This window comes from Mobula birostris, chromosome 23, assembly GCF_030028105.1.
Source record: "Mobula birostris isolate sMobBir1 chromosome 23, sMobBir1.hap1, whole genome shotgun sequence".
NCBI classification, from domain to species: domain Eukaryota; kingdom Metazoa; phylum Chordata; class Chondrichthyes; order Myliobatiformes; family Myliobatidae; genus Mobula; species Mobula birostris.
Genome location: NC_092392.1, coordinates 313,764 through 334,333, shown reverse-complemented (window position 1 = coordinate 334,333; position 20,570 = coordinate 313,764). Strand labels below are relative to the sequence as shown.

Here is a 20,570-nt window from a genome sequence, read left to right as displayed (position 1 = left end):
AATAAAAAATGCTATTCTTTCGATGAACTCTGGTAAAGCACCTGGCCCAGACGGATATACAGTAGAATTTTTTAACTTTTTCACTGACTCCTTGGCTATGTAGAATTTTTAGGGATGCAGTATCTATAGGTAAATTACCACAATCTTTTTATCGAGCTTTTATTTCCCTAATTCTTAAAAAAGGATCCTACTGAATGTGCATCTTATAGGTCTATATCTTTGTTGAATGTGGATTCTAAGATTTTTTTCTAAAATATTGGCAATGAGATTGGAGAATGTATTACCTCAAATTATTTCTGCTGATCAGACTGGATTTATTAAAAGCCGTCACTCTTTTTAAAATTAGGAGATTAATGAATATTGTTTATACTCCTTCAATATATAAATCAATATATAGAGGGACCAACTAGAGGGGATGCAATATTGGATCTCCTGTTAGGAAACGAGTGAGGAAAAGTGACAGAAGTCTGTGTAGGGGAGCACTTTGGTTCCAGTGATCATAACACCATTAGTTTCAAATTGATCATGGACAAGGATAGATCTGGTCCTAGGGTTGAGGTTCTTAGCTGGAAGAAGGCCAAATTTGAAGAAATGAGAAAGGATCTAAAAAGCATGGATTGGGATAGGTTGTTCTCTGGCAAAGATGTGATCAGTAGGTGGGAAGCCTTCAAAGGAGAAATTTTGAGAGTGCAGAATTTGTATGTTCCTGTCAGGATTAAAGGCAAAGTGAATAGGAATAAGGAACCTTGGTTCTCAAGGAATATTGCAACTCTGATAAAGAAGAAGAGGGAGTTGTATGACACGTATAGGAAGCAGGGAGTAAATAAGGTGCTTGAGGAGTATAAGAAGTGCAAGAAAATACTTAAGAAAGAAATCAGGAGGGCTAAAAGAAGACATGAAGTTGCCTTGGCAGTCAAAGTGAAGGATAATCCAAAGAGCTTTTACAGGTATATTAAGAGCAAAAGGATTGTAAGGGATAAAATTGGTCCTCTTGAAGATCAGAGTGGTCGGCTATGTGCGGAACCAAAGGAAATGGGGGAGATCTTAAATAGGTTTTTTGCGTCTGTATTTACTAAGGAAACTGGCATGAAGTCTATGGAATTAAGGGAAACAAGTAGTGAGATCATGGAAACGGTACAGATCGAAAAGGAGGAGGTCCTTGCTGTCTTGAGGAAAATTAAAGTGGATAAATCCCCGAGACCTGACAGGGTGTTCTCTCGGACCTTGAAGGAGACTAGTGTTGAAATTGCAGGGGCCCTGGCAGAAATATTTAAAATGTCACTGTCTACAGGTGAGGTGCCAGAGGATTGGAGAGTGGATCATGTTGCTCCATTGTTTAAAAAAGGATCAAAAAGTAATCCGGGAAATTATAGGCCAGTAAGTTTAATGTTGGTAGTAGGTAAGTTATTGGAGGGAGTACTAAGAGACAGAATCTACAAGCATTTGGATAGACAGGGACTTATTAGGGAGAGTCAACATGGCTTTGTGCGTGGTAGGTCATGTTTGACCAATCTATTGGAGTTTTTCGAGGAGGTTACCAGGAAAGTGGACGAAGGAGGCAGTGGATATTGTCTACATGGACTTCAGTAAGGCTTTTGACAAGGTCCCGCATGGGAGGTTAGTTAGGAAAATTCAGTAGCTAGGTATACATGGAGAGGTGGTAAATAGCATTAGACATTGGCTCAATGGAAGAAGCCAAAGAGTGGTAGTAGAGAATTGCTTCTCCGAGTGGAGGCCTGTGACTAGTGGTGTGCCACAAGGATCAGTGCTGGGTCCATTGTTATTTGTCATCTATATCAATGGTCTGGATGATAATGTGGTAAATTGGATCAACAAATTTGCTGATGATACAAAGATTGGAGGTATAGTAGACAGTGTGGAAGGTTTTCAGAGCCTGCAAGAGGGACTTGGACCAGCTGGAAAAATGGGCTGAAAAAATGGCAGATGGAGTTTAATACAGACAAGTGTGAGGTATTGCACGTTGGAAGGACAAACCAAGGTAGAACATACAGGATTAATGGTAAGGCACTGAGGAGTGCAGTAGAACAGAGGAATCTGGGAATACAGATACAAAATTCCCTAAAAGTGGTGTCACAGGTAGATAGGGTCGTAAAGACAGCTTTTGGTACCTTGGCCTTTATTAATCAAAGTATTGAGTATAAGAGCTGGAATGTTATGATGAGGTTGTATAGGGCATTGGTGAGGCCGAATCTGGAGTATTGTGTTCAGTTTTGGTCACCAAATTACAGGAAGGATATAAATAAGGTTGAAAGAGTGCAGAGAAGGTTTATAAGGATGTTGCCGGGACTTGAGAAACTCAGTTACAGAGAAAGGTTGAATAGGTTAGGACTTTATTCCCTGGAGCGTAGAAGAATGAGGGGAGATTTGATAGAGGTATATAAAATTATGATGGGTATAGATAGAGTGAATGCAAGCAGGCTTTTTCCACTGAGGCAAGGGGAGAAAAAAACCAGAAGACATGGGTTAAGGGTGAAGGAGGAAAAGTTTAAAGGGAACATTAGGGGGGGCTTCTTCACACAGAGAGTGGTGGGAGTATGGAATGAGCTGCCAGATGAGGTGGTAAATGCAGGTTCTTTTTTAACATTTAAAAATAAATTGGACAGATACATGGATGGGAGGTGTATGGAGGGATATGGTCCGTGTGCAGGTCAGTGGGACTAGGCAGAAAATGGTTCGGCACAGCCAAGAAGGGCCAAAAGGCCTGTTTCTGTGCTGTAGTTTCTATGGTTCTATGGTTCACCCAGAATTCCAGATTGTGTCATTTCATTGGAAGCTGAGAAAGCCTTTGACAGAGTAGAATGGACATATTTATTTAATACCCTTGAGAAATTTAATTTTAGCCCGATATTTATATCTTGGATTAAATTGATATATCTTACTCCTTTGGCTTCGGTATTTACTAATAATCAAAGATCTCCCCTTTATCATCTATTCCGTGGTACTAGGCAGGGCTGCCCTCTTAGTCCACTATTATTCGATATTGCCTTAGAACCACTAGCTATTGCTATTCGTGACTCCCCTAATATATCTGGCATTACCCATGGAAATGAGACACGTAAATTATGATTATATGCAGATGATTTACTATTATATATTTCTAACCCGGGGATATCTATTCCGGCAATATTAACACTGCTTGCTCAGTTTAGTAGTTTTTCTGGTTATAAATTGAATCTCGGTAAGAGTGAACTTTTCCCATTAAATATGCAGGTTCCCATTTATAGATGTTCTCCATTCAGAGTGATTACTATTTTACTTAATTGGGAGATTATATTACCTAAATTCTTATATTTATTTCAAATGATACCAATTTTTATTCCTAAATCCCTTTTTGATATTATCGATTCTAAAATTTCCTCTTATATATGGCAGAACAATAATCCCAGATTAAGTAAAAAAATTTACAGAAGTCCAAGAAAGATGGTGGTTTAGCACTGCCTAATCTAAGATTCTATTATTGGGCAATTAATATTCGATATTTAATATTTTGGACACGATTGGAATATAATTCCAAATCCACATTGGGTAACCTTAAAGGTTACTCTGTACAAGGGTTCTTTGGCTTCCATTTTAGGAACTTCACTTCCTTTCGTACTATCTAAATTGAATAAATAAATGGTTAATCCAATAGTTAAACATACATTACGAATATGGTTTCAATTTCGTAAATTTTTTGGTTTAAACAAATTTATATTATCGAGCCCTATATCTAATTTTTTTTTTCAACCCTCGGTTATGGACCAAGCCTTTTTGATATGGAAAACGAAAGGTATAACATGTTTTCGTGACTTATTTCTGGATAACTGTTTCATGTCTTTTGAACAGTTATCTAAGAAATTTGATTTGCCTAGATCCCATTTTTTTTTTTTTTAGATATTTACAAGAAAGAAATTTTTTAAATACCATGTTGCCAACCTTCCCGACTTCATACCCTACTGATATCATCGATAAAATTTTAGGTTTAAATCCTCTTCAGAAGGGATTAATAGCATCTATCTATGATATAATTATGAAATTACAGCCAAGTATATCTGATAAATTTAAAAATGAATGGGAAATGGAACTTCAACTTTGCCTACCTATAGAGAAATGAGATAAAATTTTTCAATTAGTCAGTACTTCCTCTATATGTGCTAAACATACATTAATACAATTTAAAGTAGTGCATAGGGCCCATATGTCTAAAGATAAATTAGCCCATTTTTATTCCCATATACACCCTATTTGTGACAGATGTCACTCTGAGGTGGCTTCTTTAACTCATATGTTTTGGTCCTGTCCTCTTTTGGAAAAATATTGGAAAGATATTTTTGATATTATCTCAACAGTTCTGTGTTTTGATTTACAACCCCATCCTATAAGGCATCCATTAGTCTTGCGAGAGCACGGATCTGCGCCTGGAAAATCTTCGCTCTCCAGGGCGCAGGCCTGGGCAAGGTTGTATGGAACTTGGCACCAGTGTCGTCGCAGAGCAATGTATGATTAAGTGCCTTGCTCAAGGATACAACACATTCCCTCGGCTGGGGCTCGAACTCACGACCTTCAGGTAGCTAGTCCAATGCCTTAACCACTTGGCCACGTGCCCATACAACCCCATCCTATTACGGCAATTTTTGGATTGCCAGTGGTAGAACATAGATTTTTATCTACTTCAGCCTGTTTGATGATTGTATTTGTTACTCTAATTGCCAGAAGGTCCATTTTATTGAACTGGAAGGAGACCAATCCTCCTACTACATTCCAATGGTTTTCCCAAACTATATTATGTTTAAATTTAGAAAAAATTAGAAGTGATATTTTTGATCCTTCGGTTAAACTTGAAGAGACTTGGAAACCATTTATTCAACATTTCCATATGACGTAATTTGACCTTTCCGAATCCTTCTTATTAACTTAAAATATATGAATAGAAGAGTGGAGTTGACGACATTATTGAATGTGTTCGATTTAAGATAACGGTCTAGCCTTGTTTTGTTCTGTTTGCTTTTTCGGGTTTAGTATTTAGTTCTTTTTTCTGTTTCTTTTTGGGGGTTTTATTTGTATTTTTTTCTTTTTATTTCTCTTTTCTCTATGACTAATTACATCATGAGTTTGGAAGTCTATTATACCTGTGTTATCTGAAATCTTTTCCGTATATGCTTATTAACAATAAGATTATTCCAATCTCTCTGTATCAACATTGTTATTTTGTTTATAATTTTTGAAAAATTAATAAAAAGATTTAAAAAGAAAGAAAGAAATCTCAGCTAGAGTTTGCCCAAAGGCATGTGGGAAACTCTGAAGTCAGCTGGAAGAAGGTTCTAAGGGCTGATGAAATCAAAATTAAACTTTCTGTCTTTCAGACTAAACACTATGCTTGGCGTAAACCAAACACAGCACATCATCAAAAACACACTACCTCATGGTGGCTGCAACATGCTATGGGGTTGCTTCACTGCAGCAGGCCCTGGAAGGTTTATGAAGGTAGAAGGTAAAATGACTGCAACAACATACTGAGAAATGCCGGAGAAAAACCTGATGCAGTCTGCAAGAGAATTGTGACTTGGGGAAGATTTGTTTCCCAGCAAGCCAATGATCCTAAGCATAAAGCCAAAGCTACACAGAAATGGCTTAAAAACGATAAGGTTAATATCCTGGAGTGGCCAAGTCAGAGTCCAGACCCCAATCCAATTGAGGATTTGTGGCTGGACTTGAAAAGAGCTGTTCACTCATGATCCCCATGCGATCTGACGGAGCTTGAGCAGCTTTGTCAAAAAGAATGGGGAAAAATTGCAGTGTCCAGATGTGCAAAGCTGATAGAGACTTATCCACCCAAGCTCAAGGCTATAATTGCTGCCAAAGATGCATCTACTAAATACTGACTTGAAGGGGGTGAATACTTATGCAATCAATTATTGTGCGTTTTATATCTGTAATTAATTTAGATCACTTTATAGAGATCTGTATTCACTTTGACACAGAAGTCTTTCTTCTGTTGATCAGTGTCAAAAAAGCCAAATCCACTGTGATTCAATGTTGTAAAACAATAAAACATGAAAACTTCCAAGGGGAGTGAATACATTTTATAGGCAATGTAGTTATAAGAAAAAGGTAGCCATACATTCCCAAGGTCTGTAGGGATTGCTTCTCACAACAGCAGGTGAATTGCTGGAATTTTCTACCCTCCAGGACTGTGGAGTTTAAGTCATGGAGGTATTTGTGGAGGAGGTAAATAATTTTTTGAAAGAAGAGGGAAAGGTGAGATGAAAAATGACATGACGATATTAAATGCTGGGGCAGGCTTAAAGGGCCTGGCGGCCTATACCAGCTCCCGTGTCCTTTTGATTTCATTTAAAAGTATAAAATTCCTCCAGATCTTAATAGGGTAGGTGTAAAGACGGCCTTCCCCTCACTGTGGATTTAGAACAAGAGGTCACACAAGAACGTTGTGGGAATAGAGGAGTCTTTGGCATGTTTTTCAGGGAGAAAAGAGAAACGCAGAGGACTGTGAGCAAGAGAACAAATTACATAAATCAGAGCTGAACTCACTGGTTGCTTGTTCCTTCTCCAAGATCATTAACATCCAAATGTCCAGTATTGTGCTCATTCCAAACTTATCAAGTCCCTAAGGAGAGAAAAAGATGGAGGTATTCAATGTGCTCTGAGCAATAAGCTTCTGCAAAACTGAACAAACATGACATAGCAGCTGCAATGTTTTTATTAAGCAAAATAAACATTATTCATAATAAACAATGTACATTGGCTAAACACCCAAGTTGGTGCAGTCTTTCATTGATTCTATTATGGTTATTATTCTAGCATGAATTTATTGAGTATACCTACATAGAACATAGAATAGTACAGCACAGTACAGGCCCTTCGGCCCACAATGTTGTGTCGACCCTCAAACCCTGCCTCCCATATAACCCCCCACCTTAAATTCCTCCATATACCTGTCTAGTAGTCCCTTAAGTTTCACTAGTGTGAAATTTACCTGCAAAAAAAAATCTCAGGAGTGTATATGGTGACATATATGTACCTTGATAATAAATTTACTTTGAAGTTTAAATACAAGAGATTCTGCAGATGCTAGAAATCCAGAGTAACATTCACAGGATTCATAACGAAAAGTAATTACAAGAATAAACCATGCAATGCCTTTTCGTTTTTACATTCGTAGATCATGCTTTCAATGTTATATAGTTTAAAACCAAGAACACTAATGCTGCTCATGAAGCCCAAAACAAGGTACTCTGTGCAGCTATTCTGCACGCGACTGCAAGAAACTTCAGACAGTTGTGTTATTAACATACACAAAACACTGGAGGAACTCAACAGGCCAGGCTGCATCTATAGGAAAGAGTGAACAGTCAATATTTGGAATGAGACCCTTCATCAGATCTGGAAAAAAGTGATAAGTCAGAACAAGAAGGTGGGGGAGGGAGGAAGAAGTATAAGGGTAGTAGGTGAGAGGTGAAACAGAGAGGGAGAGCAGGTGAAGTAAAGAGCTGGGAAGTTGATTGGTGAAAGAGATATAGGGCTGAAGAACGTGAATCTGACAGGAGAGGACAGAAGGCCATAGAAGAAAGAAAACGGGGAGGAGCACCAGTGGGAGGTGATAGGCAGATAAGGAGATAAAATGCGAGAGAGGGAATTGGGAATGGGAATGGTGAAGCAGGGGGCATTACCCGAAGTTCGAGAAATCGATGTTCATGCCATCAGGTTGGAGGCTACCCAGATGGAATATAAGGTGTTGCTCCTCCAACCTGAATATGGCCTCTGTGTGGCAGTAGAGGAGGCCATGGACTGACATGTTGGAATGGGAATGGCAGGTAAAATTGAAATGCCTGGCCACCGGAAGATCCCACTTTTTCTGGTGGATGGAGCGTAGGTGCTTGGCAAAACAATCTCTCAATCTACATTATGGATACAGCTCAGCATATCTCAGGTAGTAGCCTCCCCTCTATGACGCTGCCTGTACTTCTCGCTGCCTCAGTAAAGCAGCCAGCATATTCAAAGATCATCCCCCACCCACACACACCAGACATTCTCTCTTCTAATCTCTTCCATTGGGCAGAAGATACAGAAGTCTGAAAGCACATATTATCAGGCTCAAGGACAGTTTCTGTCCAACTGTAAGCAGACTCATGAACAAATCTCCTGACAATAAGATGTGTCTCTTTTCCTCACAATCTACCTCTTTATGGTCTTGTACTTTGTTTACCTGCACTGCACTTTTTTAGTTTAAGAAGTTTATTCTGCATTGTTATTGTTTTATCTTGTTCCACCTCTGTTAAGTCTCCCCTAATCTGGTTTGATACTTTATTTCTAGCTACTAGATCACTTTACTTAATTGTAAGTTTACAGCTGTTGTTGATTACTTATTATTGCATTGTTAAGCAATTAACCTTCGACATTCGGTCAGCCTTTACATAATCACCTGTACATTCATTCACTCGTAACAAGTGCTTTTACCAGTCAAATGAATTTCAATCATTATTTGAATCTACCTTTCAATAAGAATGCTGAGAAGTACTGTCTTTTTACTCTGCTCCTTGCATATGTTCTATTATTGACACTGGAGTTTACCTAGCTGCCTAGCTTGAGAAACAGAGGCAACTCATGAACGAGGGCAAAATAACCTCAATGCTCTTTGGGATGATTTGATCTGTATGAACAGTATGCACGTCAAGCCTTTCACTGTACTTTGATACATGTGACAAGAATAAACCAATACTCACCCCAATGAAATACATCTTGGTTGGATTGCTGTTGGTCACAATACGCACAGCTTCATCGAACACAGCAGATGTAGTCTTGCACAGAACTGCCACCTGCCCAACTGAGCTTTGAGTAGCATTGCCTGTAACATAGAACTCATGGGATTACACCTAATGCTGCTTTGTGGTCAGAAAATCTACCATACATTCAGGTCAAGGGATTTGAAAGATGCAAATAGTAACTCTAAAGCAAGGAAAAGGCAATAGTACAAATCTGATGAAAGTTCAAACTACATATATCACCATGTACTACCCTGAGGTTCATGTTCTTGCAGGCATTCACAGTAGAACAAATAAATACAATAGAATCAATGAAAATCTGCACAAAGAATGACAATCAACATGCAAAAGATGACAATCTGAACAAAAATAAACAAATAAACAACAGAAAATGTGAACTGTAGAATCCTTAGGTAAACAGTTTTTCATAAAACATAGGGTTCATGTAGCAACCACCCCCTTCACCTTTGCTATCCTTCCTCCTGGCTTCACACAGTCACCCACCCTAAACACCACATATTCAGCCAGAGTCACCCATTCACACACTTTGACTGTCCCACACTCACACTCATCTGCCACACACTCACACTCACTGACTCTCAAAAGTGCCCTTGCCCCATTTACCATCTTCATTTCCGCCAACCAAGGTCTTGTCTTTGACTTGTTTGCACACTTCCAATATTGTTGCTGCCACATAAGCTATCTGGGGTCCAAATCTGAAACTCTGCAAGTACAGAAAGAAATGCCAACAAGTTGGGCACACCACAATCATCTAGCAGCATGCCAGTCCTTGGAGCAAAGTCACATATTGAATTAATGTTACTCAGGACAATGACAAACGACAACACATTATACAACGAATTAAGTTTTCAGCCTATCGGGAATAACAAGAAAGAGTAAAACCCATTTAGTGAGCAGAGATTACACCACCCATTGCTGCCAGAATGGATGAAAAGATTGCTGCTTCCCTTCATGTGAAACACCTTAACAGCAACTTCTCCTCTAACATCAGATCCAGTATTATTGGTCTGATCCGCCCACTCCTCAACACAGCCCATTTCCACAGAATTTTCCAATAGCTCACTCACTGGGATGAGAGGATGAGAGGTGACTTGATTGAGGTGAATAAGATTATGAAAGGCATCGATCGAATGGATATCCAGACACTTTTTCCCAGGGCAGAAGAGCTAACATAAGAGGGTATAATTTTAAGGTTGATTGGGGGACGTATAGATTGGAGGGGATGTCAGAGATAGGTTTTATTTGTACAGAGAGTGGTGGGTATATGGAATGCGCTGCCGGGGGGTGGGGGTAGTAGAGGTAACATTTTAAGAGACATTTAAGAGACCCTTAGATGGGCACACGGATGAAAGAAAAATGAAGGGTTATGTGGGAGGGAAGGGTTAGATTGATTTTAAACGACATTAAAGGCTGGCACAATATCGTGGACTGAAGGTCCTGTGCTGTACTGTACTGGTATATGCTCCAACGCCTTCCACTAAGAGCTCTACTGTCTGCATCCTGACTTGCATCATCACCCCTCGATGTGCTGTTTTGCAGCAGATCAAAGTTTCAATTTTAAATTTCTCATCCTGGGCCCTTCGTTCTCTGTCTCCTATAACCACGTTTAAGCCTGTAACTCTGCGCTCCTCCGCCAAAGGCCAGCGCACTGTCCCAACAAAGGGCCTCGACGTGAAATGTTGACTGTCCATCTCCTTCCATAAATGCAACCTGACCTGTTGAATTCCTCCAGATCTTTTGTGTGTCACTCCAAATTTCCAGCATCTGCAGATTCCTGTGCAACTCCTCAATTCTATACTCAGAGGCTCTGTTTCCATTCCTTCTTGCCTAAGTTTCAAGATCAGGAACTCCCCCACTATATCACTGCTTCTTAAAACCCATCTCTTTGACAGTCAACCACATGCCCAACCAACTGGAGATCTAACCAGCATATTAGTAATAGATCACCACACAGTTGGGCACATGGCTGCTGTACATGCCTTGACATGTATTACTGTGTTAAAAATGGCACAGGAAAATACTATGATGTTGTTAAAAGTCTTTTTATTATTGAAATACTTTGGCTGCAAACACATCCTAGAAGGTGTCACTTACTGCCAGACCAGATAATTTATTTGAGGCTTGAAAACATTGTGTAGTTTTAAGAAAAAAGATACATCCTTACTTGTGTTAGACTGAACAGTTGAGGGCGGTGATCTTCACACAGAGCTTCAAAAGGACTCTTGGAACTATTGATCTGTTGGTGTGGATCTCCCACAAGAATCTTCCCACATTTCTGAGAAAGTATAATGTCCATTATGGCTGAGGAAAAGAGAATCATTTACAAACGTTTGTAGTAAGGAGGCAAAGTGATGCTGGGAGATTCTTGCAACAGTTCTTCCTGTGGGAAAGGGCAATAATAAAAGGCTTGCCATAGGAGGAGCATTTGATGGTGCTAGGCTTTGTACTCACTGGAATTCAAAAGAACGGGAGTGGGAAATCTCACTGAAACCTATCAAATGTTGAAAGGCCTCAACAGAATGGATGTGGAGAGGATTTTCCTATGGTGGGGAAGTCCAGGACCAGAGGATACAGTCTCAGAATAGAGAAATGTCTATTTTGAATGGAGATGAGAAGGAATTTCTTTAGACGGAGAATGGTGAATCTGTGGAATTCATTGCCACAGGTGGTTGTGGAGGGCAAGTCACTGGATATATTAAGGCAGAGGTGCATAGGTTCTTAATTAGTCAGGGCATGAAGGGATACAGGGAGGAGGCAGGAAAATGGGGCTGAGAGGAAAATATGATGAAATGTGGAGCAAACTCGATGGGCCAAATAGCCTAATTCTGCTCCTATGTCTTATGGTCTAAACCAGGGGTCGGCAACCTTTTTGCCTCTGTGGACCGGATCTCATATTAATGAGCAGATAAATGCCATAAAAACTTGAAATATGGGAATTATCTATTTAAATACATCTAGATATGTTTTGCCTCAAATTAGTGAATGACACATGCTAGAAATTCATTTGTGCTTAACCAAGGATGCCAACTAGTAATCAAAGAACTCAGTTTAGTTCTTCTGTCCCACCATTGCTGGTGCCCCATCAGTTGTGATGCCAATTAGGTTCGACACATTAAGTTTCATTTCTGACATCATTTTCAGCAAAGCTTCAAAAATGTCTGCTCCAGTAACCGTGTCCTTCATAGGAATTAATTGAATAAACTCTTTAAACACATTGCACCAGTGGATAAAGTATAAAGTGTTACCATCATACCTGGACTACAATCTTCAGCTTCATCCAAAAGCAGGACATCAAATTGCGACAGATTGGGCTTGCTAAGTTGCCAAAGTTTCAGATAGCCTTAAAATAAAGCACAAAACATCAACAACAAAAGAAAAAACTACTCTGGATGCTAGAAATCAGAAATAAAAGCAAAATATTGTTAAAATAATCAAATTATGAAATGTCTGCACAGAACAAACTTTTTTTTAAAAACACTACAGATGCAGAAAATCTGAAAGAAAGACAGATGATGCTGGAAATACAGTTAGTCAAGTGCTAAATGTTACTCTTGCACAGGTGATGTCAGGCTCTGGAGAGAGAAACAGGGCCAATATTTCAGGGGTAACAGGAACAGTAAGCTTCCCTGGTCTGCTTTTCTAGTTAATATCCCACATTGATCTGTAGCCAAACTTCATATTTCTGCTCTCTCACTTTATTCCTCAACACAGATTAACCAATCTCTAGTCTTAACTCTAGAAAGGATTTCTGGATTTCTACCAAGATTAAAGATTGTTCACTGTCATTCTTCACACATCTATTCCATCTAGGTCTTTCAATATTTAATAGGTTTCCATGAGATCTCCCCCCCCCATTCTTCTGAACCCCAGTAAACAGATGCCTAAACATTAACCCTTTCAGTCGAAGCAAGCAGCTGAGAAGAAGGGAGTGAAGAAATCGGGTAGAAAAAGTCATTTTTTTTTCCAACACTGCTCGGGGAGAAGGGTCTGCACTGCGCAGGCGCGTGATGTAGTGCGCCAAGGTTTAAAAAGAGAAATTTTCAACGGTTCTTGTTTCAGTCGAAGCAAGCAGCTGAGGAGAAGGGAGTGAAGAAATCGGGTAGAAAAAGTCATTTTTTTTTAAAACATTGCTTGGGGAGAAGGGTCTGCACTGCGCAGGCGCGTGACGTAGCGCGCCAAGGTTTAAAAGCAGACCATCATATACAGCAGCCATCGTCGGAGTGGACTGAGTCAGAGTGGGACGGCTTTGGCTCAACAGGCTTCGGTGAGAACAGGCAGAGGCCAAGGTAGGTTCCGGTAAGTTTTTTGTTCACATTGTTTAAGAGTAGAGAGAATGCCAGGCAGGATGTTGGAATGCTCCTCTTGCAGGATGTGGGAAGTCAGGGAGCCCTCCGGTGTCCCTGACAACAACACCTGCAAGAAGTGCATCCAGCTGCAGCTCCTAACAAACCGGGTTAGGAAACTGGAGCAGGAGCTGGATGACCTGCGGATCATTCGGGAGAATGAGGAGATTATAGATAGTAGCTACAGGGAGGTAGTTACGCCAAAGGAGCAGAGGACAAGAAATTGGGTCACTGTCAGGCGAGGGAAGAGGAAAGGGCAGGCAGAGCAGGGTTCCCCTGTGACCACTCCCCTCAACAAGTATACAGCATTGGATACTGTTGGGGGGGATGACTTACCTGGGACAAGCTGCAGTAGCCGGATCTCTGGCACTGAGTCTGGCTCTGCAGTGCAGAAGGGAGGGTGGAAAAAGAGGACAGCAGTAGTGATAGGGGACTCAATAGTTAGAGGTGCAGATAGGAGGTTCTGTGGTCGTGACAGAGAATCTAGGATGATTTGTTGCCTCCCGGGTGCCAGGGTCAAGGATGTCTCTGATCGATTGCATGACATTCTGAAGTGGGAGGGTGATCAGCCAGATGTTGTGGTGCACATCGGTACCAATGACATAGCAAGGAAGAGTGAGGAGGTACTGGAGAGTGAGTATAGAGAGCCTGGTAGGATGTTGAAAAGCAGGACCTCAAGGGTGGTAATCTCAGGATAGCTACCTGTGCTACGTGCCAGTGAGGGTAAGAATAGGATGCTCTGGAGGATGAACAAGTGGCTGAGGAACTGGTGTAGGGGGCAGGGTTTCAGAGTTCAGGATCATTGGGACCTCTTCTGGGGCAGGTGGGACCTGTACAAGAGAGACGGGTTACACTTGAACTACAGGGGGACCAATATCCTTTCAGGGAGGTTTGTTAGTGCTATTGGGGAGGCTTTAAACTAAATTTGCAGGGGGATGGGAACCAGAGTGCCAGAGCTGACAGTGTGGCTGGGGTGAAAATAAATGATGTTGAAAGTTCAAGCAAATCCGCTAATAGAAAGGTTGTGAGTGGTGGTAAAAATCTTCTGAGGTGTACATACTTCAATGCTAGGAGTATTGCGGGGAAGGCGGATGAGTTGAGGGTGTGGATTGACACGTGAAATTATGAAGTTATAGCAATTAGTGAAACTTGGCTACAGGAGGGGCAGGACTGGCAGCTTAATATTCCAGGGTTCCGATGTTTCAGATGTGATCGAGGCAGAGAAATGAAAGGTGGGGGAGTAGCATTGCTTGTTAGGGAAAATATTACAGCAGTGCTCAGGCAGGACAGATTAGAGGGTTTGTCTACTGAGTCCTTATGGGTGGAGCTGAGAAACAGGAAAGGTATGGCCACATTAGTGGGATTGTATTATAGACCACCCAATAGTCAACGAGAATTGGAAGAGCAAATCTGCAGAGAGATAGCAGGCAACTGCAGGAAACATAAAGTTGTGCTGGTAGGGGATTTTAATTTTCCATATATTGATTGGGACTCCCATACTGTTAGGGGTCTAGATGGTTTAGAGTTTGTAAAATGTGTTCAGGAAAGTTTTCTAAATCAATATATAGAGGGACCAACTAGAGGGGATGCAATATTGGATCTCCTGTTAGGAAACGAGTTAGGACAAGTGACGGAAGTCTGTGTAGGGGAGCACTTTGGTTCCAGTGATCATAACACCATTAGTTTCAACTTGATCATGGACAAGGATAGATCTGGTCCTAGGGCTGAGGTTCTGAACTGGAAGAAAGCCAAATTTGAAGAAATGAGAAAGGATCTAAAAAGAGTGGATTGGGACAGGTTGTTCTCTGGCAAAGATGTGATCAGTAGGTGGGAAGCCTTCAAAGGAGAAATTTTGAGAGTGCAGAATTTGTATGTTCCTGTCAGGATTAAAGGCAAAGTGAATAGGAATAAGGAACCTTGGTTCTCAAGGAATATTGCAACTCTGATAAAGAAGAAGAGGGAGTTGTATGACATGTATAGGAAGCAGGGAGTAAATAAGGTGCTTGAGGAGTATAAGAAGTGCAAGAAAATACTTAAGAAAGAAATCAGGAGGGCTAAAAGAAGACATGAGGTTGCCTTGGCAGTCAAAGTGAAGGATAATCCAAAGAGCTTTTACAGGTATATTAAGAGCAAAGGGATTGTAAGGGATAAAATTGGTCCCCTTGAAGATCAGAGTGGTCGGCTATGTGCGGAACCAAAGGAAATGGGGGAGATCTTAAATAGGTTTTTTGCGTCTGTATTTACTAAGGAAACTGGTATGAAGTCTATGGAATTAAGGGAAACAAGTAGTGAGATCATGGAAACTATACAGATTGAAAAGGAGGAGGTGCTTGCTGTCTTGAGGAAAATTAAAGTGGATAAATCCCCGGGACCTGACAAGGTGTTCCCTCGGACCTTAAAGGAGACTAGTGTCGAAATTGCAGGGGCACTGGCAGAAATATTTAAAATGTCGCTGTCTACAGGTGGGGTGCCGGAGGATTGGAGAGTGGCTCATGTTGTTCCGTAGTTTAAAAAAGGATCGAAACGTAATCCCGGAAATTATAGGCCGGTAAGTTTAACATTGGTAGTAGGTAAGCTATTGGAGGGTGTACTAAGAGACAGAATCTACAAGCATTTGGATAGACAGGGACTTATTAGGGAGAGTCAACATGGCTTTGTGCATGGTAGGTCATGTTTGACCAATCTATTGGAGTTTTTTGAGGAGGTTACCAGGAAAGTGGGTGAAGGGAAGGCAGTGGATATTGTCTACACAGACTTCAGTAAGGCCTTTGACAAGGTCCCGCATGAGAGGTTAGTTAGGAAAATTCAGTCGGTAGGTATACATGGAGAGGTGGTAAATAGGATTAGACATTGGCTCAATGGAAGAAGCCAAAGAGTAGTAGTAGAGAATTGCTTCTCCGAGTGGAGGCCTGTGACTAGTGGTGAGCCACAGGGATCAGTGCTGGGTCCATTGTTATTTGTCATCTATATCAATGATCTGGATGATAATGTGGGAAATTGGATCAGCAAATTTGCTGATGATACAAAGACTGGAGGTGCAGTAGACAGTGAGGAAGGTTTTCAGAGCCTGCAGAGGGACTTGGACCAGCTGGGAAAATGGGCTGAAAAATGGCAGATGGAGTTTAATACAGACAAGTGTGAGGTATTGCACGTTGGAAGGACAAATCAAGGTAGAACATACAGGATTAATGGTAAGGCACTGAGGAGTGCAGTAGAACAGAGGAATCTGGGAATACAGATACAAAATTCCCTAAAAGTGGTGTCACAGGTAGATAGGGTCGTAAAGAGAGCTTTTGGTACATTGGCCTTTATTAGTCAAAGTATTGAGTATAAGAGCCGGAATGTTATGATGAGGTTGTATAGGGCATTGGTGAGGCCGAATCTGGAGTATTGTGTTCTGTTTTGGTCACCAAATTACAGGAAGGATATAAATAAGGTTGAAAGAGTGCAGAGAAGGTTTATAAGGATGTTGCCGGGACTTGAGAAACTCAGTTACAGAGAAAGGTTGAATAGGTTAGGACTCTATTCCCTGGAGCGTAGAAGAGTGAGGGGAGATTTGATAGAGGTATATAAAATTATGATGGGTATAGATAGAGTGAATGCAAGCAGGCTTTTTCCACTGAGGCAAGGGGAGAAAAAAACCAGAGGACAAGGGTTAAGGGTGAGGGGGGACAAGTTTAAAGGGAACATTAGGGGGTGCTTCTTCGCACAGAGAGTGGTGGGAGTATGGAATGAGCTGCCAGACGAGGTGGTAAATGCGGGTTCTTTTTTAACATTTAAGAATAAATTGGACAGATACATGGATGGAAGGTGTATGGAGGGATATGGTCCATGAGCAGGTCAGTGGGACTAGGCAGAAAATGGTTCGGCACAGCCAAGAAGGGCCAAAAGGCCTGTTTCTGTGCTGTAGTTTTTCTGTGGTTTCTATTCCTGGAATCACTCTTGTTAACCTCCTCTGGACACACTCCAATGCTACTTCATCTTTTCTTAAAAAAGGGGCCCAAAACTGCTCACAATATTGCAACTGCGGTCTGACCAATCCTTATAAAGCCTCAGCATGGCATGCTTGCCCTTATATTCCAGTCCAGGGGTCCCCAACCTTTTTTGCACTGTGGACCAGTTTAATAGTGACAATATTCTTGTGGACTGACCGACCCCCCCACCCCCACCCCAGTGTTCAAGTGGGGTTAAACTCACCTCAACATGTCTTTTACAGTTAGGGTTGCCAACTTTCTCACTCCCAAATAAAGGACAAAAGTAGCAGTCAAATCCCGGGACACTTGTGTTTACCCCGGGAAAGACTACCATGACCATGAAGCCTTGCGCGGGGACCTGTGTGCGCATGCGTGACATGCGCGTATGTGACGTACGCATGCGCGTACGTGCCGATTTTTCTCCCACAAGTCAGTTTTGCCTTAATCTTCCTGACTACACTGCACATACATTATTTCTACTTTATATAGGCTGTGTATTTATCGTATCATTCCTGCTTTTACTTTATGTTGGTATTATTTTAGGTTTTATGGGTTATTTGGTATGATTTGGTAGGTTATTTTTTGGGTCTGGGAACGCTCAAAAATTTTTCCCATTAAGTTAATGGTAATTCCTTCTTCGCTTTATGCCATTTCGGCACGAACGGTTTCATAGGAACGCTCTACCTTAGCGGGGGAAATATGGGACAATGGCGGTCCCATATGGGACAAACCAATTTAGCCCAATATACAGGATGTTCCGGCAAATACGGGGCAGTTGACAACCTTATGTTCAAGTTCAACAGTGCGTGACAGGAAATGAGGAAAGGTGCAGCTGACTCGTATCGTTTCCTCGCGGCCAGGTAGCACACGCTTTGCGGCCCGGTACCAGTCCACGGCCCGGTGGTTGGGGACCGCTGTTCTAATCCTCCCGAAATGAATGGTAACATTGTACGCCCTCCTTACCACCAACTCAACCTGCAAATTAACCTTTACAGAATCCTTCACGAGGCCTCCCAAGTCCCTTTGCACTTCTAATTTTTGAATTTTATTCCTGTTTAGAAAGTAGTCTACACCTTTATTCCTCTACCAAAGTTCATGACCATACATCTCCCTGCATTATGTTCCATCTGTCATTTCTTTGCCCATTCTCCCAATCTGTCTAACTCCTTCTGCAGATTCTCTGCTTCTTCAACACTATCTTTCTCTCTACCCATCTTTGTATTATCTGCAAACTTGGCTGCAAAGCCATCAATTCCACCATTCAGATCATTGACATATAACATGAAAAGAATTAGTCCCAACACTGACCCCAGCGGAACACCACTAGTCATCGGCCGCCAACCAGAATAGACTCCCTTTATTCGTACTCTTTCCCTCCTGCCAATCAGTGAATGCTTTGTCCATGCTACTATCTTTCCTATCATATCATGGGCTCTTTTCTTGTTAAGCAGCCTAATGTGTGGCACCTTACCAAAGGCCTTCTGAAAATCCAAGTAAACAACATTTGCTTTTAGACTTTTTACTGTCTCTATCATGGTGTTTTTGTAGCTTATCACAAGTTTTCCATTTCTTTTGATTGGTAAATGTCTATACTTGCCTCATTAACTCTCTCTTTGCCTGCACATTCGATCAAACTGACCTTACAGACTTATCTCTAAATCAGTAGCAGCCATTCCCTTTCCCTCAGACATTTTCTGGATCTTAATAAACTTAACATTGTTGGTATATTTCATCCAGACTTTTTCATTAGTTTTATCAAACTGAGGTGTTTTATGCAGGTAAAATGCACTAAGGTTCTTACTGGGTTTCATGACCTTGGCCATTGTTTAGATTTGATCTTAAGTTGTACAGTATGTACTTTATATTACTTTGGACAAGCTCTCAATGTATAAATAGATTGCAACTGAAATTTTACGTTTTCCACCAGATTGCACGTATTTAAGTTTTCTCACACACTCCGCTCATGCATTTAGTTTTTTTTTAAATCTGTGCTCTGCTGCTTGTATGATTTAATTTTTTTTGACACTCTAATGGCTTGCATATTTAATCTGCACGCTACTAGCTTGCGTGTGACTTTACCAGCTTGAGTTTCACAGATGTTCTTCCTTTCAAAATAGCAACATAGCAATTCTTCATTCCTAATTAGTTTCCTTTCAGACCAATTGGAACAGACAAGTTCTTACCCACTTTGCTGTGCTCTAAAAATTCCACTTTGCAGTTGCTCCAAATGCTTAAACCTCACAACCATCCTGCCAACTGCACCAGTTACTGGGTACTGATGTTTTAATTCAAGAGTCTTTCAGAAGTTAGGAAACTTATTGCTTACAACTGTTTTTTTAAAAGCTAATAGAACAAAGAAAAATTGAAATGACCAGTGATAGAGGTCTGCTAAGCATAGAGAGAGAGACAACAGAACTAAGAATTAAGATGGAGCGGCATTGCAGTCCCCTATTGTTATACCAGTAAGGATATTCTACACAAATTCATAGATAGCTCCTATTCAAACAATGCAGTACCAAGAGAAGCTTTCAGAATTTTCTAGAAATTATAACAATATAACCACTAGGGACACATTGAACAACTATATCTATCCACTGCGACCGCTAAGAAGCATATAAAACTGTTACATGCATGCAAGAAATACTTAAATATAAACAGACAATTAAATGTTAAACTAAAAAGAAAATAACAGTTAAACAGTCTAAACTGAGAATGAAGCAGCTGGATCCAACAATAACTTCAAACTAGAAACCACCAAAATAAACAATTCTAGGCAAGCATCTAAATAACTGCAAGCTTTCGAGGACTGGTCATCAACTTGATCAGTTAACTGTTTCCTTGCACATTCTTTTCCCCTAAACTTCAGAATACTTCCAGCATTTTCTTTTTATGAATGCTCTAACATAGCAACATATTCTCCAAGGCAAAAGAATCAGAAGCTACTTAAATTCTGGAAAAATTAATGCATCCGACAACCACAATCAACTTCACCATCATGAGTCATGAAGTAGTTGGTTTCATGAAGGTCCACCATCTTTTTCCAAATCTTCTTTGCATCTCCAACCAGCTCCTGAAATAAATCCACAATTAATTCCAGATTTAAAAAATGGTGATGAAGAAATGAAGAGTAGTGCATAGTAATACAGCTTCTTCAAAGATTAAAGAGATATTAGCTTTTTTACATGTACATGGAATGAAACACCAAGAGAGACCCACATAAAGATGATTAGGATGAAGATTCATGGACTGTATGCAGCCAATTTGTGGTAACACAGTGGTCTGTCAAATAAAGCCACACAGCACAAAAACAGGCCCTTAGCCCATCAGGTGTGCACTGGCCATCAAGCACCCATTTATACTAATCTCATTTTATTCCCCTCACATTCTTTTCAATTTCACCCCAGTACCTACACATTAAGGGCAATTTACAGGGGCCAAATAATACATCACCT

The 20,570-nt window shown here is 40.7% G+C and overlaps 1 protein-coding gene across 11 annotated transcripts in view; it reads right to left on the bottom strand.

The window, feature by feature from the left end:
• fbxo18 (F-box DNA helicase 1) overlaps positions 1 to 20,570 on the bottom strand; it is a 148,673-nt gene that overhangs the window by 73,179 nt on the left and 54,924 nt on the right. For all 11 annotated transcript variants that reach the window (XR_011882983.1, XR_011882984.1, XM_072241784.1 and 8 more), the window contains exons 11-16: positions 20,110 to 20,188; positions 12,055 to 12,141; positions 10,966 to 11,102; positions 9,405 to 9,504; positions 8,742 to 8,863; positions 6,550 to 6,625 (exon numbers count right to left, since the gene is read on the bottom strand). Coding sequence is in view for 9 of the 11 variants with exons in the window: in XM_072241784.1 (XP_072097885.1) it covers positions 6,550 to 6,625; positions 8,742 to 8,863; positions 9,405 to 9,504; positions 10,966 to 11,102; positions 12,055 to 12,141; positions 20,110 to 20,188 (601 nt within the window). In the remaining 2 variants the exon portion in view is untranslated. The remainder of the gene's footprint in view (positions 1 to 6,549; positions 6,626 to 8,741; positions 8,864 to 9,404; positions 9,505 to 10,965; positions 11,103 to 12,054; positions 12,142 to 20,109; positions 20,189 to 20,570) is intronic.